The sequence below is a fragment of the Somniosus microcephalus genome, chromosome 5 (assembly GCF_052327205.1).
Source record: "Somniosus microcephalus isolate GS21.2 chromosome 5, FLI_Smic_1.0, whole genome shotgun sequence".
NCBI lineage: Eukaryota > Metazoa > Chordata > Chondrichthyes > Squaliformes > Somniosidae > Somniosus > Somniosus microcephalus.
In genome coordinates, this window is record NC_140991.1 from 63,569,900 (window position 1) to 63,594,647 (window position 24,748).

The 24,748-nt window shown below is 46.4% G+C and overlaps 1 protein-coding gene across 1 annotated transcript in view; it reads left to right on the forward strand.

Moving 5' to 3' along the window:
- Positions 1 to 985: 985 nt before the first annotated feature.
- odad2 (outer dynein arm docking complex subunit 2) overlaps positions 986 to 24,748 on the forward strand; it is a 422,610-nt gene continuing 398,847 nt past the window's right edge. The window contains exons 1-2 of the mRNA XM_085987200.1: positions 986 to 1,734; positions 2,663 to 2,823. Of these exons, the coding sequence (XP_085843326.1) occupies positions 1,511 to 1,734; positions 2,663 to 2,823 (385 nt within the window). The 5' untranslated portion in view covers positions 986 to 1,510. The remainder of the gene's footprint in view (positions 1,735 to 2,662; positions 2,824 to 24,748) is intronic.

Consider the following 24,748-nt stretch of genomic DNA (forward strand, 5'->3'; position numbering starts at 1 on the left):
TCCAAGTCAGTACCTTGCCCCCCAATCCCATGTGCCTTAACTTTGCACGCCAATCTCTTACGCGGGACCTTATCGAAAGCCTTCTGAAAGTCCAAATACATCACATCCACTGATTCTCCCTTATCTATTCTACCAGTTACATCCTCAAAAAATTCCAGTATATTAGTCAAGCACGATTTACCTTTTGTAAATCCATTTTGACTTTGTCTGATCCTGTCACTGTTTTCCATGTGCTCTGCTATTACATCTTTTATAATGGACTCTAGCATTTTCCCCACTACCGATGTCAGGCTTACTGGTCTATAATTCCCCGTTTTCTCTCTACCACCTTTTTTGAATAGTGGGGTAACATTAGCTACCCTCTAATCCATGGGAACTGTTCCAGAATCTATCGAATTTTGGAAGATGACCAGTAATGCATCTACTATTTCTAGGGCCACTTCCTTAAGTACCCTAGGATGTAGATTATCAGGCCCTGGGGATTTATCGGCCTTCAATCCCGTCAATTTCCCTAACACCATTTCCCTACAAATACTGATTTCTTTCAGTTCCTCCCTCTCATTAGACCTTATGTTCCCGACATCTCTGGGAGGTTATTTGTGTCCTCCTTTGTGAAGATAGAACCAAAGTATGTATTTAATTGGCAAGCCATTTCTTTGTTCCCCATTATAAATTCCCCTGATTCTGACTGCAAGGGCGACTGGAAGCTGGGGTCACCCTTACCGACTGAACCGAGGTGTTCCGCAAAGCGGTCACCCAATCTGCGTTTGGTCTCCCCAATGTAGAGGAGACCAGTGTTGCTTTCTTGGTTAAACACGCCCTGGGGGTTCTCGTGGATCTCCTGCACGCCGATCGGTGTTTGGGGCGGTAGCTTAGCAACGGCGGCGCGCGCTCGTCCCCATGGTAACCGCTAACAACACAGCGGCCGGAGGGACGGTTAGCTCGGCTCCAGCATTTTGCTTCTAAGTTAAATAAAAGTGAGGCTCTCAGTCAGTGTGGCTGTGCGGAGTTGGTTCGCCTATTCGCGAAGCCCCGCATGAGCGGTTGGTTCGCGGCGAGAGGGCCGGCTCCGGGGCCTCACCCTCTGGCGCCTGGAGGAGCGCGGCCTCCATGAAAAGTCAGACTTGTCCAGTCCGTTAACGTTTCCGAACTTGTGACTTATTTAGTTGATAGAAAAGGGGCGGTGCGAGTGGACACGATGCTGAATCAATTCTCGGTGCCGCCGGCTTTAACTTTAAATCATTTATTTAAAAAATATATATTTTCGTTGTAAGTATTTGTGCGTGGCGCAGTGTAATGGGGCCCTTTTGGCCGCTGATTCCCCAGAGTGGATTAGATGGAAAGGGACAAGCTGCTTCAAGCTATCATTCAGTCGGTCCTCCGATGTCGGAGCAGCATCTATTTATGTTTATCCTATTGAAACAGAAACGAGGTTTGAGAACCGAAGCCTCAACAGTTCCTCTAGCCCTACCTACATTAACATCTCTTTTCGTTGCAGTCCCTGATCACCATGGGTGTAGCGTTGACTCGAGCAGCTCAGTGGACGGCGGCCGGTATCGGCGTCGGCAAGTTAGAATTTACCCCTTTGAACGTGTCCCTACTGAACAGCATTATTAAATTTGTGGAATATGTGAGCTCCAAGCACCCCCAGGAAGCAGCCTTCCTGTTTCGAGAACCTCTTGAATGGACGTCAAAATTGGAGATATCCGCATTTGGGTCGGATTATCAAATCAGGTGGGTTCCAGAGTGATTAGATTGCGTGCTGCTGCTATTGTACCGACATAATTGTGCATTAGCGGAAGATTGATTTGTGGGGAAGGTGTAGCTAGTATTTACCGTGGAGGCGGGGTGGGGGCACGGCATAGTGTAAATTTTGACTATATTGAACCGGATAAAAAAAACACTTACAGTAAATGAAACATAAATGCCGAGTTATAGTTATAACATGCTATACACGCAAGCATTCTATCGTTGCATCTGAATTCAATTTGAGAAGAACGAAGGTCCAGGATCTGTGTTCGTCGCTCCTTTTTGGAATTATCTTGACTTGTTCTTTTAATGCAATTCTTTACTGCTTAAATCTCGATCTTTTCACTTCCATGATATTGTTTAATTGCTACTGGTATTTTATTAAAAGCAATGAAAGTAATAGCTTCATTGACAACATTGAAATAGAAAATATACAATTAAGTTCAGTGTGATTTTTATTAGTTTTGATTTTTTTATACAGTCAACATTGCTTTTCTTTCGCCATAATTTTTAAAGTTCGGTCATCCTTTATTCCACCACTTTTGTCTTGTACGCTTTCCCAGCAGGTGGTCTGGTCCCGCCTCTGGTTCATTGGAGCTTTTGAGCCAGCTACCAAGAGAAGAGGCACACAAGAGTGGCTTTGGTTAATACGTGCTAATCTCTAGATGGTGGGCTTTAATATGTGTCCTTAATTATTTCAAATCACACGTCACAATTTTAACGATCTAATAATGGTAATTACTGTATCTGGAAAATATGCTGTGTTTTGTGCAAAATATTAATCGCTAGTGTAGTAAATCCTCTGACATAAACATAGCTGCTCATTATTGCTCAATTAGATTGTGAGTTGGATGAAGAAAGATCTAGAATATGCAAGTTTTCTTTCTTAATTTTTATTGCTTTATCCTTACAGTAAAAAGACTGTTGTGTCAAAAGAAAATCTAGATGGAACCCCCTTGCTGAGTTTTGTACTTTCTACTGGTGTCATTAAAGTGTCCACCTTGAACCAGCTGGCCAAGCTGTTAGAAGTAGCTCAGAAGGAAAGACTGAAGGAAACACAAGCTTGTCTTGAAGGTCAGTCTTATTTAATGACTTCCATGTTGTAGAAGGGATATTAAGTGGTATGCCTTAGTTATATGTACCTATAGAATGTATTTATTTTTGAAACTACAGTCTCCCTTGTTGCATTTTAGGATCACTAATTAATTAAAATAGTGAGCTTCTAAAAAAAAAGTTCTGCAAAAATTTAGTGTAGGTTTTGAAAATTCTGGCAGTGATCATTTGATCTGTAGGTATTAAGGCCCATTTGACAGCACCCCAGTGGTAACTGTAGCCCCACTTGCTACCAAAGTTGTAATACCGCAGTTCCCGCAAATTAGGATATGCAATCATAAGCTAGTTGTCATTATCATGAAGGGTTTTGATAGAGTAAATAAGGTGAAACTGTTTTCAGTGGCAGAAGGGTCGGCAACCAGAGGACACAGATGTAAGGTAATTGACAAAAGAACCAGAGGCGACAAGAGGGGGGAAAAAATTTACGCAGCGAGTTATTACAATCTGGAATGCCTGAAAGGGTGGTGGAAGCAGATTCAATAATAACTTCCAAATGGAAATTAGATAAATACTAATAAATAAAAGGGGTGGAAATTGCAGGGCTATGAGGAAAGAGCAAGGGAGTCAGTCTAATTAGATAGCTCTTTCAAAGAGTAGGCACAGGCATGATTGGCTGAATGGCTTCCTTCTGTGCTGTATTATTTTATGTTTCTATAATTATTTAAATTTACTGCCTCTACAAATACCTTCATTTGTGCTAATGAATATTATCAAATGAAAATTAACACCTCCTCCAGTGCAGCGTCGGAAAATCTTGGAGCCTGCTCTCTGCTGTGTGCCACTATTCACTCTTTCCCAGGTCAGAAGCTCTTCAACCATTACTCCCAGCATCTGCTCTGGCCACAATGTACCTCCCCTTTAACAGGTACAGGCTGGCTTTAAGTAGTGCAGGCTAGCTTTAAGCGTTGCTAACCTCTCATGGTTTTGGGCTCACTGCTGATGCATGTAGCCAATGAACAGCGTGGTTAGCTACAGTCATTTAAATGAGTTGGCGTGCTGCCTGCATTGGACTCAACGGGCGCGGGTTTATCACGTATCGAGATCCCTGTGCCCATTTTCAGGGATAATCGAATTTCACGGTCGCAGAGTCTAAACCTGGAAGTGTAAATTAGAATATTTAATTCAATGCAAAATCATGTACAGAAAGCAAAATAAAGAGAGGGAATAAAGATGGGATTAAGAGAGAGATAGAAGACACACAAAGAAAAAGGTTTAAAAAAAAAAAAAAAATCTCCAGCAATAATTAAATTCTGAATTAATTGGAGAAAGATGAGGATGCTATTCGGGAGTGAACAAGGGGATAATGAAAAGGCTGGAAGAAGGTAACACAGTTCAAGAGAGAGTTTTTAAAGAATCTGTTGAAAGCAGTAGAAAAGTGGCAAGGTGGGTGGATGGAAGAAGAGAGTTCCACATAATGTTGTAGTGCCTGAAAAAGCAGGTAGCAAGGGTGGGGCTGAAGAAGTGGGAAGCCAGGAGTAATCTGGTGTTGGGAAGCAGAAGATGTGTAGAGATAGATGACTGGATGTGATCACTGAGGGAGGGCCATGCAAAGCAATAAGAACATAAGAAATAGGAGCAGGAGTAGGTCATACGGCCCCTCGAGCCTGTTCCGCCATTCAATAAGATCATGGCTGATCATCGACCTCAACTCCACTTTCCCGCCTGATCTCCATGTCCCTTGATTCCCCTAGAGTCCAAAAATCTATCTCTCTCAGTCTTGAATATACTCAAAGACTCAGCATTCACAGCCCTCTGGGGCAGAGAATTCCAAAGATTCACAACCCTCTGAGTGAGGAAATTCCTCCTCATCTCGGTCTTAAATAGCCTACCCCTTATTCTGAGACTATGCCCCTTAGTCCTAGACTCTCCAGCCAGGGGAAGCAACCTCTCAGCATTTACCCTGTCAACCCCCTTCAGAATCTTGTATGTTTCAATGAGATCACCTCTCATTCTTCTAAACTCCAGAGAATATAGGCCCATTCTACACAATCTCTCATCATAGGACAGCCCCCTCATCCCAGGAATCAATCTAGTGAACCTTCATTGCACTGCCTCCAAGGCAAGTATATCCTTCCTTAGATAAGGAGACCAAAACTGTGCACAGTACTCTAGGTGTGGTCTCACCAAGGCCCTGTACAATTGTGGCAAGACTTCCTTACTCTTATACTCCAACCCCCTTGCAATAAAGGTCAACATACCATTTGCTTTCCTTATTGTTGGCTGTACCTGCATGCTAGCTTTCTGTGTTTCTTGCATGAGGACACCCAAAGGTTTCTCGCTATTTAAAAAAATTCTGTTTTTCTATTCTTCCTACCAAAGTGAATAACCTCACATTTTCCTACATTATACACCATCTGCCACCTTTCTGCCCACTTACTTAGTTTATCTATATTCCTTTGCAGACTCTTTGTGTTCTCCTCACAGCTTGCTGTCCCACCTAGCTTTGTATCGTCAGCAAACTTGGATACATTATACTCGGTCCCTTCATCTCGGTCATTAATATAGATTGTAACTAGCTGAGGCCCAAGCAGTGATCCTTGCAGCACCCCACTAGTTACAGCCTGCCAACTTGAAAAAGACGCATTTATTCCTACTCTCTGTTTTCTGTCCGTTAATCAATCCTCTATATTATATTACCCCCAACCCCATGAGCCCTTATCTTGTGTAATAGCCTTTTATGTGGCACCTTATTGAATGCCTTTTGGAAATCCAAAATGATTTAAGGGTGAGGCTTGGCAAAGACAGAGTTGATGGGAGTGTGGAACTTTGTGTAGGTGAGGATGTGGGCTGTGACATTCTGGATGTAATTTGTGGAAGGTGTAGGTAGGGAAACCAGATAGGAGCGCATCAGAAGAGTCCAGCCTGGAGGTGATGGAGGGGTGTATTTGGGTTTTTGCTATAGAGCGGGAGAGAGATGGAGTTGGGAACTGTTTTGATGTGGAATAGATGTGCGGAAGGAGCTCTGCTTGGTATTAAGCTATATGCTAAGGTTTTGTACCTCCTAGACTTGGTCTAGAGTGGCAGCCTAGGAGGTTGATGGAGTTGAAGCCAGAGGCACATAGTTACTGATGGGAGCAGAAGTTCTGTAACATTAAATGAAAGAAGATCTTGGTTCATTCAGGTTTTAATGGCCATCTTTATGCCTTCTGATTATTTTCTCTCTTGGTTTTTGCAATTTTTTTTAGGACGCGACTGCTGTCAATGAACTGGAAGCGCACTGTGCATGTGCGCTGCCGGTTCGTCACGGGAGTGGGTTAGTTTAAAAAATGTTTTTTAAATGCCGGGAGAGAACGGGCTGTGAGGTAAAATGTCAACCGTGAGGGATTATGGAGTGTCCCCCTCAAATTTGGCTGCCCTCAAAAATTTGTCACCATCCTCCGCCTGCTTCACGACGACATGCAAGCCGTGATCCTGACCAACGGATCCACCACAGACCCAATTCATGTACGAACCGGGGTCAAGTAAGGCTGTGTCATCGCACCAACGCTCTTCTCGATCTTCCTTGCTGCAAAGCTCCATCTCACCCTCAGTAAGCTCCCCACTGGAATGGAACTAATTTATAGAACAAACGGGAAACTATTCAACCTCCGTCGCCTCCAGTCCAGATCCAAGGCCGTCCCATCCTCTGTCATCGAATTACAGTATGCAGACGATGCTTGCGTCTGCGCTCACTTGGAGGTCGAATTCCAAACCATCGTCAACACCTTTACCGACGCGTATGAGAGCATAGGCCTTACACTAAACAGCCGTAAGACAAAGATCCTCTACCAACCTGCCCCCGCCACACAGTACTGCCCCCCCGATTATCAAAATCCACGACAAGGCCTTGGACAACGTGGACCACTTTCCATACCTTGGGAGCCTACTGTCATCGACCTCTGCCCTTGTTGACGAAGTCCAACACTGCCTTCAGTGTGCCAGTGCAGCCTTCGGTCACCTGAGGAAGAGAGTGTTTGAAGACCAGGACCTCAAACCCAGCACTAAGCTCATGGTCTACAGAGCAGCAGTGATACCCGCCCTGCTGTATGCCTCCGAGACATGGACCATGTACAGCAGGCACCTCAAAGCACTGGAGAGGTACCACCAATGCTTCCTCCGCAAGATCCTGCAAATCCCTTGGCAGGATAGGTGCACCAATGTCGGTGTTCTTGCTCAGGCCAACATCCCCAGCATCGAAGCTTTGATCACGCTCGATCAGCTCCGATGGTTGGGTCACATTGTCCGCATGCCCGATACAAGACTCTCAAAACAAGCGCTCTACTCGGAGCTCCGGCACTGCAAGAGAGCCCCAGGTGGGCAGAGGAAACGCTTCAAGGACACCCTCAAAGCTTCCTTGAAAAAGTGTAACATCCCCACCGACACCTGGGAATGCCTGGCCCAAGACCACACAAAGTGGAGGAGAAGCATTCGGGAAGGCGCCAAACACCTTGAGTCTCTTCGGGAGCAAGCGGAAGCCAAGCGCAAGGAGCGCATGTCAACCCAAGCACCCCACCCACCCGCCCCTTCAGCCACCGTCTGCCCCACCTGTGACAGAGACTGTAGGTCCCGCATTGGACTCATCAGTCACCTGCGAACTCATTTTTAATGTGAAAGCAAGTCATCCTCGGTTCTGAGGGACTGCCTAAGAAGAAGAAAATGCCGGGAGAGAGCGGGCTGTGAGGAAAAATGCTGGGAGAGAGCGGGCTGTGAGGAAAAATGCTGGGAGAGAGCGGGCTGTGAGGAAAAATGCCGTGCAAGATCGGGTTGTGAGGAAAATTGCTGGAAGAGAGCGGGTTGTGAGGAAAATTGCTGGGAGAGAACGAGCTGTGAGGAAAATTGCCACGAGAGTGCAGGCTGTGAGGGAAAAATGCCGGGAGAGAGCGGGCTGCTTCAAAAATGCTCTCCGCGGGGGGAAAAAAAAAGAAGCTTCCGGTTCCAGATTGATGTGCAGTACGCTTCTGCGCAGCTTCTGGTTGTTGGCAGGAACCACTTTTTTTTTTTAAATGGGAAGAGACCTTTGTTCTTGTATGTCTGAAAATATAGCCAGTTGTTTGTGTGCAAGTGCAAATGTTGAGACTAACACATATATTGTAGAAATTAAAGCACAAATGAATGCCAGTCACTGTGTTGTGTCTGTACTGCTTTACCATCATCCAGTCTTGGATGAACCATAGTTTCCTCCAACTAAACATTGGGAAGGTCAAAGTCATCTTCTTTGGCCCTCACCACAAATTTTGAACCTTTGCCGCTGACTCCATCCCCTTCCCTGATCAATGTCTCAAGCAGAACCAGACTAGTTTCAGCCTTGGTGTCCTATTTGACCCTGAGATGAGCTTATGACCCCATATTCTCTCCATCACAAAGACCACCTACTTCTAGCATCAAATGCCTGCACCTCTCCCTCATATCGTCTACTGCTGAAACCCTCACCTCTAGACACGCTGGGCTCGAATTTCATCGGGCCGTTGAGGCGGGATTGGAGGCGTGTGGGAGGTTAAAATTGCAAAAACTGGCGGGAGGGCCCAACCCCGCCTCCAAGCAATTTTCATTAAATTGTGTCTACTGGTCCTGTCTCCATCCCGCCTCCAAGAGGCGGGATAGGCCGTTAAGGCCCTTAACAAGCACTAAATTGCCTCTATAATGCCATTTTGATAGGCCTTTGTGATTTTAACCCTTTTCCCACGTGAAGCACGCCTGTTCTGAAACACGACGGTGAAACTTGGCGGTAGCACAATTGGATTGCTGACCATCAGCTGCAGCTCAACCATTAAATAGGAGATTTGATCAGCCATCATTTGCAGGTGGCAGGACTTTGTTGTCTCCGGTCTGGGAGAACTTTTAGAAGGCATAACCACAGCTGTGGAAGTTTGGAGCCTGACGCCCATCTCCAGTGTGACCTCCAGGGAAATCCCTCTTTCCACCTTCACTGAGCGCTTCCTCAACTGACGCATATACCAGAAGCATGGGAGCCATTTATTTCCTTCCCTCTGGACATTAGATGAGGACGAAGACCAGCCGCGGCACCAGGAACAACAGCAGCACCAACAACAGCAGCAGCAACAACAGGAGCACCAAGCTGCTACTCACCCATCTGAAGCTGCACAGGCCAGAAGGGGCCAGCGCATGGAAGCCTGTCGGCGCAGGAGATACCCCCCAAACAGGGTTTACAGACCAGGGTCAGCTACCTCAACATGTCTGAGCAGCAGTGCCAAAGGCGGCTTCGACTTTCGCGAGAGGTAGTGGGTGACATCTGCGCAATGCTGCAACAAGACCTCGAGCCCAGAGGACCAGGTGGATAACCCTTACCAGTGGCCGTCAAAGTCACCACCGCACTCCACTTTTTTGCCTCTGGCTCATTCCAGGGATCAGCAGCAGACATCAGCGGCATCTCCCAGGTGGCCACACACACTTGCATCATGCAGGTAACCGATGCCCTCTCTGCGCGATGGCAAAATCACATCCATTTCAGCTAATCTGGCAGGCTTTCCAAGGCTGCAGGGCGTCGTTGTCTGCACACATGTGGCCCTTAAGGCACCCCATCGCAATCCAGGTATTTTTGTCAACTGCAAGGGCTTCCTCTCCCTTAACGTTCAGCTGGTGTGTGACCACAAGAAGGAAATTTTGCATGTTTGTGCCAAGTACCCTGGCAGTTGTGATGACTCCTTCATACTGCGCCAGTCTAGTGTGCCTCCGCTATTCAGTCCGCCAGACCAACTTAACGGCTGGCTAGTTGGAGACAAGGGCTATCCCCCGACGACGTGGCTAATGATGCCGTTGAGCCCATCCAACGAAGCTGAGGAGAGCTACAACTCCAGCCACATGTCCACCAGAGCCATAATCGAGCAAACCATCGGTTTGCTGAAGATGCGCTTCAGATGCCTGGATAGATCAGGTGGAGCCCTGCAGTACTCAGCAGCCAGGGTCTCCAGAATCGTCATGGTTTGCTGTGCACTTAACAACATGGCACAGCGTCGTGGCTTGCAGATTCCTGAGGACCAAGTGGCTCGTCACATATCCTCCTCGGAGGAGTGCGAAAACGAGCATCTTGCAGAGGCCCATCAACCAGCGGCAGCAGTACGCGAGAACATTGCTGCCCGGGATGCAAGGAACGCACTCATATTGGCTAGGCTAAGCAAATCTGGCCAATCAAGCACTTTTCCCTCGCAGCTTCTGACCTGAGCATTGACAATGGCCAAGAATCAGTGGATTCCTAGCAATTTGACCACCATACTGACAATTGCAAGTAATCCTAAGCCCTCAATGTGGAAGTTCCATTTGCAAAATGACACACGCCACAATTACAGCAGTAGCCATCAGATTTTTTATCTACAGTAATCATCTGATGACTTCTTAACATAAAACATCAAATTTCACCCAAGTGACTACCATTGTGACTATTTGTGCAGTATCTTTCTCTTACGCGTGCTCCTACGTGGTGCTTCCTCTGTGGCTTCAGCAGATGTGGAGGCCCCTTGCTCAATTTCTTGCTGCTCCTGTCTCTGCACCTTTGGCGAGTGTCCTCTGGGGTTGCGAACCTGTGAGGACTTGCCAACAGTCTGCTGCTCCTGCGGCTGTGCAGGGGTTGAGACCCCGATCTCAGTTGGGTGATGGTGGGGCTCTGACCGAGGCCTCTGCAGTGGCATGGAAGTGTGAGCGCTTGGCGAGGAGCCCCCACTTTCTTGATGTCTGCCACCAACTTCCCTCTTATGGGTCAGGTCCCCCTCAGTGCTTGCAAGTGGCTTGAGAGCACCTTGCTGCACATCAGGGGGGCCATGGGGACCCGTATCTGCACTGGCAGTCCTACTCAGAAAGATCCATGAAGGTCTGGTTTCTCTGTTCAATAGATGACCATCGCTCCTCCAGAGATGTCATTCTATTCAGAATACTCACCATGTTTTCTACACTCTGGTGACTTATCACCTCCATGGAGGTTGCCATCCTTTCCATGGTGATGCGTTCACGCGCCAATGACTCCACAAAGGCCTTGCTCATGTTCGCAATGGACTCATCCATTCGCTCCACACTTGCATCGACCCTGGAGACAAAACCTGCCAGAGACTCCTGCATCTGTTCCTAGAGTTCCAGCACCACTGATCTTATGGATGGACCCAGAGGCAGAGGGTCGACATGCAGCTGAGTCGAGCTGGCAGAGTCCTGCGCCCTCTGACTAGGACTCTCCACTGCTGTCCCTGTCTCCAGAATCTGCTGATGCTCACTTGTGAGCTGCGATACACCAGGTGACAACACTACTCTATCTCACGATGCTCCCTCCGAGGTGTGAGTGTCTACGCTGGTGCTGGGTGTGGTGAATTCTGCTGACGCTGCGCCCTCAGAGGTTGCAGCTTCCTCTGAGGAGTCTTGAGGCTCAGGCTCTTCCTCCTGGCTAGTGGGGATGGGTGCTTGCGATGGTCCTGTGGGGGAGTAAAGGAAAGAGTCAGAGATGTGAGGCCAAGGTTACATGCACATTGCATATTGCAGATGATCATAAGTCCACCTGTTAGAGCTTCAGAATCATTATCAGTGACTCATACAATGTCATTGAGTGAGATGGAAAACTATTCTGTCACTAGCTTGCTGTGATGCACCCGTCTGTCCGTCCCCCACTTGGGAATCTTCCTCCACTCCCACGATCTCCAGGACCGCCTCTTCCCAGGTGGTGAGCTGGGCTACTGAGGGTGGCCCTCCTCCTGTCCTCGCTCTTTCCCTCTTATTGTGAGCTCTCTTTTCCTGCAATGAGGGAGACAAGTGGAGTTTGAGTGAGAATGAAGGAGTGAGTGTAGAGAGTCCATAGCATAGAAGGAGACAAAGATGGAGTGAGGTGGCAAGATCAAGGGCCCTCCCTGTGTGTTGTAAGTTGTAATTGCATCACAGTGATAGGGAGAGTGAGGGCTGCATAGTCGAATAGTTAGGTGAATGTGACCATGGAGAGAGGGAATGGGTAAGGGTGCATGGATGTCAATGTCAAGTGGGATGTGGAGGAAGAGATTGCTAAAGCTGAGTGCTGGTGAGGAGAGGCAATGGGGCTCAGATTGAGGGTGATGGGAAATTCATACTCACTTTTCCAGTGCGCAGAAGGTCATGAAACCTCTTCCTGCACTGAAGCCAGGTTCTGCAGGTTATTGACAGAGTTGACCTCCTCTGCCACCTGGATCCATACAGCCTTGGTTTGCTGGGGAGGCTTCTTCCTCCCTGAAGAAGGGAAGAACACCTCTTTATTTGTTCTTGCTCCCTCTACTAAAGCCTGCAGGGCAACGTCATCAAAGCTGGGTGCAGACCTAGGTCTCTAGCTGGCCATTCTTCCTGCAGGTGCCTCTAACATGCAAGGGCAAAAGCTTGGCAGCCTGCAGAAGAAGCATAGCTTGTTGCAGACCTTAAATGCAGCAGCAATGATGACATCATCGGAGGTGACTTTCAGACTGGAAAAACTCATTGGCCATGGGTTCCCACATGCTGGAACTCAATTGGCCAGTTAAGTTAAAATGGCTTCATTTTCCCACATCGATTTAGAATCGGGTGGCTAGCACAAAATGCGGATTACACGACCCCAGCCCGTCCCAGTATCAAAATCCAGCCCGCTGAATCCAATGCTCTACTGCCCAGCCTACCATCTTTCACCCTCTATAAACTTCAGTTTATCTAAATCGCTGCCACTTATAACCTGTGCAGTTGCTGTGGGTGCTTGATTTTTCTACTGGCTACTTCTTCTTCATTTGTTACTTTTTGACTCTTATTCAATTGGATATTTGGCCGATATAAGTAAGAAGTTAAGTTAACTATCATTATTTTCAACCAATGGACATGAGATGCTTTCAGGTGACATCCTGAAGTGTGACAGTTTTATGGTGTGGTGTCTTTGAAAAGCATGGCATGATGGATGCATGCTAGATGCAAGAGTTAATTATATAAATAATATTAACAAAATGAAAAATAATAAGGTTAACCAACTTCAGCAATTTAATTGTGAATTGTAATGTGTTGAAGTCCCACACACACATTTGTGCATTTAAAATGAGAATGGTGTTATATGCATTTCCTGTTATACAGGTTTTATCGAAGTTCCACTGAACGCTCAGTACAGTAGCTGCATAAATTTGATATATTTGAATTCAGTTGTTCATCTACTCTTGTAGTTCAGGACACCTATTGTCATTACTTGCTGGCTTGGTGGAATTTTATCCTGAACTTCATATATCAGTATAATTTTAATCAGGGCAGCAGGTAATTCCAGTATCCTTAAAAATTTAAAATAAAGTTTGGAACAAAATACTAATGTAAAAATATTTTGTAAAGGAACTTTCATGGAAACTGTTAGAGAATCAGATTTCTGACATTTGGCAAAAGTTGCACAATAGTATTAATAACTTACAAAGGTTTTAACAGACTACATTTGAAACCCAATTGTAGCAGTTAAGTATGTAAGTTACACCATAATTTACTTTGTTTTGGATCACGCTTATTTTATACCTTGGAAAATGAATCTCCCTAAAATGTGGGTTAAAAGGCAAACCAGAATGGATCAATTAACACTTGGTTGGCCTGAAATAAACCTAATGGCAATGATGCAGCAGATGTGAGAATCAAACATGCAGTACCTTTTACTGTACTAGAATGACAAAGTATCTTATTTATTTATATAAATGAGTTTGTCTGTCTGTGTGTATGCGTGCGGTAAACTCAAAAGTTATAGAGCGTACCTACACATATGTTATATCAAAAGAAAGCTTATGATTAGGGGAGTGTCATAGGCATGTTTATTTTTTGGTCAGACAAAAATTGTTCGGACAGTGTGCAAAAAACGGACAAAATCCGCTCATTTCACCGCGCGCATACACACAGACAGACAAACTCATTTATATACAGTGCTATCCGGAGATGAGCTATCCGGCAATCTGGAGCCACCAGCAAAAATCAGGAGCCATTTTTTATTCTATTTGTTTTCTTTGCTTTATTTGAACAGTCAAGCTTTGCAAGGTCTGTAGCTATAGCAACAGCTTTAGCTACAGAGGCTTGCAGCCACACCCGAGTGTTTGGAAGCTGTTGCTAAGCAACAGTGATTGTTGTCAGATAACTCTAGAGTGTACAGCAGTTTTGAGGGAACGGCAGCAGCTCGGTCCCGTGGGTGCCGGGTAGCACAAAGTTTCCTGTATATAGATTTGTACTTTTTTCTTAACAACATGGGCTCAAAAAAACGTTGCAGACTTGGACGCAGCACTTCTGATGCACGCCGAGATAAGGCTTGGAGAGCTGCTGAAACTGATGAGCAGAGACAGGCTCGCCTTCAGGCTAACCAGGACAGAAATGCTGCTGCTAGATCAGCTGAGACTCCTCAACAATCTGAGGGACGTAAAGCTGCCAACACAGCCAGAATGGCAACTGCCAGAGCCTCAGAGACTCCTGACCAGACTCGGGCACGTCGTCAGTCCGACACTATACACATGGCCATTGCCAGAGTTGACATTTGGAATCATTGGCACAGAGCAGCTTTCTCCTATGAACCCACCATCAATTATGAAGCAGACATTATTGGCAGGATGACCATCATTTGCCCTCACTGTGGTGCTCTGAAGTGGGAAAGGGAAATTGATGGGATATGCTGCAATGGAGGAAAGGTGAAACTTCCACCACTACCAGCTCCACCTGAACTCCTACACTCACTTCTGTTGGGCAGAACTCCAGCTTCAAGACAATTACTCATATCAGGAAGTACAACAACTGTTTCACAATGACCTCTTTTGGTGCAAACAGAGTGCATGAATCAGGATTTTGCCCAACTTTTAAAGTTCATGGACAGGTGTACCATACAGCTGGCTCCCTACTTCCTCTACCAAACGAAAGACCTCAGTTTCTCCAAATCTACTTCTTGGGTGATGACGAGGAGCAAGCCAATCGCCGCAGGGAAGCTTTTGTTTTGCCATGGGAAGATGGATACGATGCCTATAACAAGATCCCACATGTTGACCCCAAAATTGGTGTGCCACCTACAGCCCAAAGACAAAAGATGGTATCTGCCATGGAATTCTATGCATATAGGCTGATGGAACGACAAACTGGTTCAAACCACCTGCTTCAGTGTGGAGGACTTCTCCACCAATTCCTCATTGACATGTATGCAAAAATGGAAGGAGAGCGGCTTAATTGGTTCCGGAATAACCAAAATCAATTGAGAGTCACAGACTATATATACTTGCGAGATGCTGTGGCCAATGATGGCAACACTGAGGACATTAGTCAAATGGTCATCCTACCATCCACCTTTGTTGGAGGTCCTAGGTACATGCATGAGCACACACAGGATGCCATGACCTATGTCAGAAACTATGGCAGACCTGACCTCTTTATCACCATGACTTGCAATCCCCAATGGCAGGAGTTCCCACCCAAAGCTGGTACTGAAAGGCATGACCTCGTAGCACGGGTCTTCAACCTCAAAGTTAAAAAACTGGTAAAACTCCTGACTGTAGGCAAAATTTTTGGTGCACCCCATTGCTACATGTACAGCATTGAGTGGCAGAAGAGAGGACTTCCTCATGTTCATCTTTTACTCTGGCTTCAGGCAAAGATTCATCCCAATCAAGTTGATTCCTTCATCTCTGCAGAGCTACCAGATAAGGACAAGGATCCAATCCTCTTTGATGTTGTTGTAAAAAATATGATTCATGGTCCTTGTGGGCGACACAACCCTTCTTTTCCCTGCATGAAAAACAATGAATGTACAAAAGGGTACCCAAAGCCACTCCACGAACAAACTCAGCATGGGGATGATGGCTATCCTTTGTACAGGAGAAGGGGCAAAGAGAGTGGAGGTTTCAGCACTGAAATAAGAATGCAAAAATCAGCATTCTGGTGAGTCAGGTCAACCTGGTCAGTCAAATCAGACAAGACAGCAAGGACAGCCATTGGAAGTTGACAACCGTTGGATTGTTCCTTATTGTCCACTCCTATCCAGGCTCTTCAAATGTCACATCAATGTGGAGTACTGCCACTCAATTAAGTCTATCCAATATGTGTGCAAGTACATCCATAAGGGCAGTGACCAAGCTGTCTTTGATCTTCAACGGGTTGGACAGCAAAATCAAAATGATGAGATCGCCACACATCTGATGGGCCGTTACATCTGCAGCAATGAGGCAGCCTGGCAAATTTTTGGTTTTGACATCAACAAGCGTTACCCCACTGTCACTAAATTGGATGTGCACTTGCAAAATGGACAAAGGGTTTTCTTCCGACCAGTAAATGCCAGGCAACGTGCCGAGGAACCTCCAAAGACAAAACTGACAGCATTCTTTGAGTTGTGCCAAACGATTGACTTTGCCAAGACACTTTTGTATCATCAGGTGCCCAAGTACTACACCTGGCAGCCAAACAAGACATGGCGGGCTCAGTGCCCTGGACCAGGTCAGAAGGAAGTTCCTGGTCATACAGGGGTGTACTCATCTGATGCACTTGGCAGAGTCTACACGGTCCATCCAAACAACACAGAGTGCTTTCACCTTCGTCTACTCCTCCATGAGATTGCTGGCCCAACATCATTTAATGACCTCAAGAATTTCAATGGCCATCTCTGTGCCTCCTTTCAAGAAGCTTGCCGCAGGAGAGGACTCATTGAGGATGACATTCATTTGGCATGCAACGATGACAGAAGCTGCTCTGTCTTACTCCCCCAATAGGCTACAAAATCTCATTGCCATTATAATTGCCCTCTGCAGCCCTTCCAACTCGATGCAGTTGTGGGAAGATCACAAAGACAGCCTGACAAAAGACATCTTACACCAACTCGGGAGAGCCAACCCCGCAATGGAGTTGAACTTCACTGATGCAATGTACAATCAGGTATTGATCCTTTTGGAGGAGAAGACTTTGGCATTGGCTGGCAAGTCTCTGACTGAGTTGAACCTTCCATCTCCCTGTAGGAATACTTCTCCAGGTCTCAGCAGAGAGGTACTCAGGGAAACCACCTATAATGTTGAGGAACTGACCTCCTTTGTCACCGTCACTGAACCTAAATTGGTTCCAGACCAGAAACAGACATACAGGTTGGTTGTGGATATGGTGGAAAACCATGCTGGTGGCATTATCTTCCTCGATGCACCTGGTGGAACAGGAAAGACATTCCTGATCAATCTTTTACTGGCCATAGTTCGCTCTAAGGGATGCATTGCACTGGCTGTTGCCTCGTCAGGAATCGCTGCAACTCTTCTCCAAGGAGGTTGCGCTGCCCACTCAACCTTTGCTCTCCCTCTGGATCTGACAAGACAAGAACACCCAGTGTGTAACATTAGCAAAGGAACTGGTGCTGCTGAGTTGCTTCAAAAGTGTAGACTCATTGTGTGGGATGAGTGTACAATAGCCCACGAGGGCACTTGAAGCACTCAACAGAACTCTTCAAGATCTGAGAGGCAACAATAGGCTGATGGGTGGCATCACCCTGTTGCTGGCAGGTGATTTCTGCCAAATCCTGCCAGTTGTCCCCAGAGGAACACCAGCAGATGAACTCAATGCATATCTCAAGGCATCACGTCTGTGGCCAGCTGTGCAAACAGTCCACTTGACCACAAACATGCGTGTTCATATGCATGGTGACGAAATGGCAGGATCCTTTACCTGACTGTTGCTAAATTTGGGAGATGGAAAGTTGCCTATTGACAGCAGTGGTCAAATCATAATTCCTCCAGGCTGTGGCAGTCAAGTCAGAACAGTTGATGAGTTGATCTCAAAAGGTGTATCCAGACCTCCTCAATCACTTCAAAGATCCCAAGTGGCTGTGTGAACGGTCAATACTTGCACCCAAGAATGATACTGTCAACAACATCAACATGCTGCTTTTTCAAAAACTCCCTGGCCAAGAGTGAATTTATAAAAGTGTTGATACTGTTTGTGACAGTTCTGATAGGGTACAATACCCCACTGAGTTCCTCAACTCATTGCAGCCTTCAGGAACACCTCCTCACAAACTCGTACTGAAGGAGGGCAACCCCATCATGCTCTTAAGAAACATTGATCCACCAAAGTTGTGCAATGGAACCAGACTGGCAGTCAAAAAGCTCATGCCAAATCTCATTGAGGCTACCATCATATCAGGCTGCGCCAAAGGTGAGGATGTTCTCATTCCTCGAATTCCAATGATACCAAATGACTTGCCATTTCAATTTAAAAGGCGACAGTTTCCTGTAACAATTTCTTTTGCAATGTCAATCAACAAGGCACAGGGGCAGACTTTGAAGGTTGCTGGCATCATGCCCTGTTTTTCACATGGCCAGTTGTACGTGGCATGTTCGAGTTGGTGCATCAAGGAATCTGTTTCTTTTAACACCCTCAGGAAAAACAGAAAATGTTGTATATCAATGGGCTCTCCAATAATGCCATCATTAGGGAAGGAAAACAGGTAACTGTAAAACCCGAACAAAATATAGCACCCCTGCCTTCCAACACACAAACTGAAACTTAAAGAAAATGCTGTTGTCATGTTAATGCACAACATTAATCCACCTCAATTATGCAATGATACACGCTTGCAAAATCGAAATTTTTTTTTAATACAGATTATACCGTATTTGGTATTTTTATTTAGATTAAAATTCCGTCAAAGCCACTATATTTTACACGCTGCCAAGTAACGATGGGAAGGGCGTAGAGAAAGAAAATATACTCCGCCATCAATACCTGTCCATCAGCGTTGTATTATGCAAATAGTTGGCGCATTTGGTGAAGAAATTTTTTCTCAATAAAAATACCGATTCTGGGAAACTTTTTTTAAAATGAAAGAGACTAGGCCAATTTGTTTTTTTATTCAGATTAAAATTCCGTCAATGCCACTATATTTTACGCGCTGCCAATTAACGATGGGAAGGGCGTAGAGAAAGAAAATATACTCTGCCATCAATACCTGTCCATCAGTGCTGTATTATGCAAATAGTTGGCGCATTTGACGAAGGATTTTTTTCTCAAAAATGCCTAATCTCGGAAACTTTTTTATTTAAAAAAAAAAAAAAAAAAAAACGAAGCCATGCAATTTCCTCCTGGGTTGGCTATGGAAAATTGCATTTTTAAATCATAATCATTGTTTGAGTCTTTGTTTAAGCGGAATGTGGTCATCTCATTAAAAATTTCAACAATTTTATTGCTTTTTACAATAATGCACAATCATTATATGATCACGACACATTAATGTCAATGATAGCATTGCAAAATTATAATTCTGCTTGCTACCTCCAAAGTGACATAGAAGGAAAACTGTAAAAACTTGAATTTTTGGCTACTGTCGATCCCCATTAACAAAAAACTAAGTTAAACAACCACCTCCTGGGTGCTTAGGAAGAGTTCTTCAATCCCAACAGTTTTATAAACATGTCAGGGGGTTCTTCAGTTCCCTCGGCAATGCCGGGTACTCCAGCTAGTATATAATGTAATTATTTTGAGATATACATTAATATAAATGACAGCCAGCATGGATTTGTTAAAAGCAAATCGTGTTTGACTAACTTGACTGCGTTTTTTGATGAAGTAACGGAAAGCGTTGATGAAGGTTCTGCAGTTGATGTTGTGTATATGGACTTCAAAGTACCACCTAATAAACTTGTTAGTAAAATTGAAGCCAGTGTGATTAAAGGGGCAGTGGCTGTATGGATACAAAATTGGCTAAAGGACAGAAAGTAGTGGTGAATGGATGTTTTTTAGACTGGAGGGAAGTATACAGTGGTGTTTCTCAGGGGTCGGTATTTGGACCACTGGTCTTTTTGATGTATATAAATGACCTGGACTTGGGTATACAGGGCATCATTTCAAAGTGTGCAAATGACAGAAAACTTGGAAATGTTGTAAATAGTGAGGAGGATAGCATCAGACTTTAGGAGGACATAGACTGGTGAAATGGGCAGACACATGGCAGATGAAATTCAACAAAAGGAAGTGTGAAGTGATGCATTTTGGTAGGAAGAATGAGAAGAGGCAATATGAACTAAATGTGACAATTTTTAAAGGGAGTGCAGGAACAAAGAGACCTGGGGGTGTACGTACACACATTTTTTGAATGTGGCAGAACAAGTTGAGAAGGCGTTTATAAAAAAAAAAAAAAGCATATGGGATGCTTGGCTTTATAAACCGAGGCATAGGGGGGAATTTTAACAGGAAAGAGTGAGTGGATTTGGGAGCGGGTGGGTGGTTAAATGCGCTGAAATTGACAGCGCGTCGGGAAGCTGGCTTCAATCAGCCGGCTTGCACGTTTCACTTGAGTGCGTTTGCCTGCGAGCGAGAAACCCCGTCGAGAAAGGCTGGTTACCAATTTAAACCTATTAAGAGGTAGCTAAGAGGCTATTCAGAGTGTTTTTTACATGGGATTTCAAATTTAACACTGTGCACAGGATTCCTGGGCTTCCTGGACCTCGCCAGTGAAAGTAAGGTGAGAGCACAACAGGAATTGTCTGGACAAATGAGACACAAAAAAATCTCAAGTTCTGAGACCTCACACCTGCTTCTTTTCCTAAGTGAAAGGCACTTTGCTCACAGCACTTGTTTTGCGAGTTTGCTTTCAGTACTTTTCAGGTGACTTCGACTACTTTGGAGGTCACACTCAATACTTTGGAGGATTGTGCCTCTGATCTTCACTTTTTATATATCAGATCAGCATGGTTGCCGCTTATGCTGTTTCACCTTGGACCACAGATGAGGACCAAGATGAACACCAGCAGCAGCAGCCTTCTCCTCACCGTCCAGCTGCTCCACAGGAGAGAGGGGGATGAGCACAGGTGCAGCTCGCAGGAGGCGATACCCCCAACACAGGGTATATAGGCAGAGGATCAGCTTCCTGGAAATGAATGAACACTAGTGCCTCAGAAGGCTCAGGGTATCGTGTCAGGTTGTGGCAGACATTTGTAACCTGCTGGAAGAAGACCTGCTGCAAGTGGACCTGGTGGACACTTGTTACCAGTGGCTGTCAAACTGATCACCGCCCTCAACTTCTTCACCTCAAGCTCCTTCCAGGGATCTGCAGGAAATATTTGCAGGATTCTGCAGTCGGCCGCCCACAAATGCATCACCCAGGTGACCAATGCCATTTTTGGCAGGGCAGGCAGTTATGTACACTTTGCTACCGATGAAGCCAGTCAGAATGAGCAGGCGCTCGGGTTTGTGGCTCTGGCTGGCTTCCAACAGGAGCAGGGGATCATCGACTGCACACGTGGTGATCAAGGCGCCCCCAGATCACCCAGGAGTGTTCATGAACCATAAGGGCTTCCACTGCATCAATGTGCAGCTTGTCTGCAACTGCAAAAAAATCATCATGCAGGTGTGTGCAGATTCCCAGGAAGCTGCCATAATTAATTCGTCCTATACCAGTCCACCCTCCCTCAGTTCTTCGCACCTCCGACCAGACTTACTGACTGGCTGCTTGGAGACTAGGGGTATCCACTGAAGATGTGGTTGATGATACCCTTGAGGAGGCCAAGCAATGAGGCCGAAGAGTGCTACAATCAAAGCCAAATGACGACAAGATGTGTAATAGAGCAAGCAATTGGGATGCTGAAGATGTGTTTCAGATGCCTGGACAGATCTGGAGGAGCCCTTCAATATGCATCAGCCAGGGTCTCCAGAATGATCATGGTATGCTGTACTCTGCACAACGCAGCAGTGAGGATTGCAGCTGCAGGAGGAGCAAGGCGCAGAGCCTCTTCGGAAGAGGAGGAGGAACAGGAGAAGGAGGAGGAACTTTATGGGGTCATGGCACCAGCAGCGCCGCACATTGCTGCCCGGGATGGCCTCCTAATGGCACGATTTAGTTAGGTTGCACCAGTGCACCCATTTGGCATCCAGATGCTGAAACTACTTGTCCCCCCCCCATCCCCCACCCCCTCACTCCACCAGCACAAAGCAGTCCTACAATGACCAAACCATTCCTTTGACAGACACCCATTGCTCGCAGTTAAGTCGTGTCTTACCATTCATTGCAAGTGACAAGGCCATTTGCCAGGCAGCAGGCAAAAATGGGCAAGGCAGGAAAGTGATGCAGAGAAATAATTTTATGTGCCTCAAAATTTAAACATAAGCTTGTCAGTGTAACATTGGCTAATACACCCATGTGCATGCCCTTGTTCAGCTACTATTCTTTCATCTTCCTCTTCCTAGTACTTCTACGTCATGCAACCCCTGTGGCTTCAGCAGAGGTAGAGGCAAGCTGCTCACTTATCTGCTGTGACTGCTCAGATGCTCTTGGCCAACGTCCTCTGGGTTTTGGAACCCGTGAGGGCCCTACCAAAGACTGCTACACCTGCACATGTGCAGGGGCAGACTCGGCCATCGGAACATGAGGGAGCATGTGGGCACTGACTGAGGGGGTGGGGGCAACGGGTGAGAAGTGGAAGCACTTTGAGCAGAGTCCCCACTTCTATGTCCCCATTCACCACCATCGCTCTCATGACCCACCCACACTTCCCTGCTAGAAATGAGCTGGAGAGTACTTTGCTGCACGTCAGTGGGGTGATGAACGGCCAAAGCTAGAATTTGATCCATCCTCATTAAGGTGGCATTCAGAGTGTACATGCTGTTGGTGAGGGCCAGCATGCACTCGTTTGACTGTTGCGTTTGATGCTCCATGCAGGTGGCCACCCTTTCCATGGATGAAGACATCATAGCTAAGGCCTATGACATCATACAAGTCATGCTTGAGATGGACCTCTCCATTCTCTCTGCAAAGGTGCACATCGAGGCTGGAAATCCTGCCAGAGCCTCGCATATTTTTTTTTGTAGCTCCTCCAGAATCAACCTCTTTATTGATGGCACCTGCGGTTCAGCATCTGCCTCCAGCTGAGCAGAGCTTGGAGCGTCCTGCGCCCTCGGATGAGGACTCTCAACTGCTGTCCCTGTCTCCACCATCTGTTCTTGCTCAAGTGATCTGTGAGACACCGGGTGACAACACAACTATCTGACTTGATGGTCCCACCTACGTGTGTGTATCTGCGCTGGTGCATGGTGTGCATGTGTCCTGTGACGGTGCACCCTCGGAGTTAGCGACCTCCTCTGAGGAGTCTTCCTCCTCTGGCACCACTGGCTGTTGGACACTTGATGGGCCTGTGGGTGAGTAAAGACATGAATTAGAACCGTCATAAGGTCAATCATCACAGCCCCAGGACATCGCTGCAGATGTTCCTCAGGGCAGTGTCCTAGACCCAACCATCTTCAGCTGCTTCATCAATGACCTTCCCTCCAATATAAGGTCAGAAATGGGGATGTTAGTTGATGACTGCGCAGTGTTCAGTGCCATTCACAACTCCTCAGATAATGAAGCAGTCCATGCCCGCATGCAACAAGACCTGGACTACATTCAGGCTTGGGCTGATAAGTGGCAGGTAACTTTCGCGCCACACAAGTGCCAAACAATGACTATCTCCAACAAGCGAGAGTCTAAACACCGCTGCTTGACATTCAATGGCATTACCATCGCTGAATCCCCCACCATCAACATCCTGGGGGTCACCATTGACCAGAAACTTAACTGGACCAGCCACATAAATAATGTGGCAGCAAGAGCAGGTCAGAGGCTAGGTATTCTGCGGCGAGTGTCTCACCTCCTGACTCCCCAAAGCCTTTCTACCATCTACAGGGAACAAGTAAGGAGTGTGATGGAATACTCTCCACTTGCCTGGATGAGTGCAGCTCCAACAACACTCAAGATGCTCGACACCATCCAGGACAAAGCAGCCCGCTTGGTTGGCACCCCCTCTACCACCTTAAACATTCACTCCTTCCACCACCGGCGTACCATGGCTGCAGTGTGTGCCATCTAAGTTGTAACTCGCCAAGGCTTTTTCGGCAGCACTTCCCAAACCCGTGACCTCTTCCACCTAGAAGGACAAGGGCAGCAGACGCATGGGAACACCACCACCTCCAAGTTCCCCTCCAAGTCACACACCATCCTGACTTGGAAAAATATCACCGATCCTTCATTGTCGCTGAGTCAAAATCCTGGTACTCCCTACCTAACAACATTGTGGGAGTACCTTCACCACACGGACTGCGGCAGTTCAAGAAGACGCGCACCACCACCTTCTCAAGGGCAATTAGGGATGGGCAATAAATGCTGGCCTTGCCAGCGACGCCCATATCCCATACAAACGAATTATAAAAAAAAAAAAAAAAAGTTTTAAGTGAACATTATGCACATGAGCATATTTCACTGGCTGCTGACACCAAGTCAACATGAGTGACTGTTTGTATGCCATGTGATCATGTGATATTTAATTTTGTCACCAGGCAGCTGGGAGCTCCCTGTCCATCTCCCACCACCATGATCGCCGACACTCCACTTATCTCAAGTGCCTCCTCCTCTGCATCAGTCAGCGTGGCGATGACTGATTGGAGGCCCACCTCTGGCTCTGTGCTCTTTTCCGCAAGGAGGGAAACAAGAGACCTTTTGAGTGAGAGCCATGAATGAGTGGAAAGGTCGTATGGGCAACAGCTGTAGAGGATGACTAAGAGGGAGAGGTGTGACATTGCATTAAGATGATGGTGAGTGTCAGTGGTGGATGGTCAGATGGGGATGTGAGGAAGTGCATAGACAGAGAGGGATGGGTGCATCTGCAATGTATGTTGGTGTGAGGAGTGATGTGCAGGAGCAGGCTTGGGAAGGCAGGGTGCGAGAGTTGGGGTGATACACACATCAGGATGTAGTTGACTATGTCATTGTACTCACCTTTCCTGCTCTATGAGGTCATTAAATCTCTTCTTGCATTGTATTCACGACTGTGCCACCACACTCCTGCTGCTCACCTCTGCCGCTATCTCCAGCCATGCTTACTTTGTAATTGAGGCTTGCTTCTTTCTTCCCCCACCCCTGTCAGCAGGGAATAATACCTCCCTGCGGGCCCTAACGCCTCACAGCAGGAAGTCCAGGGAGGCATCACTGAAACGAGTGGCAGCT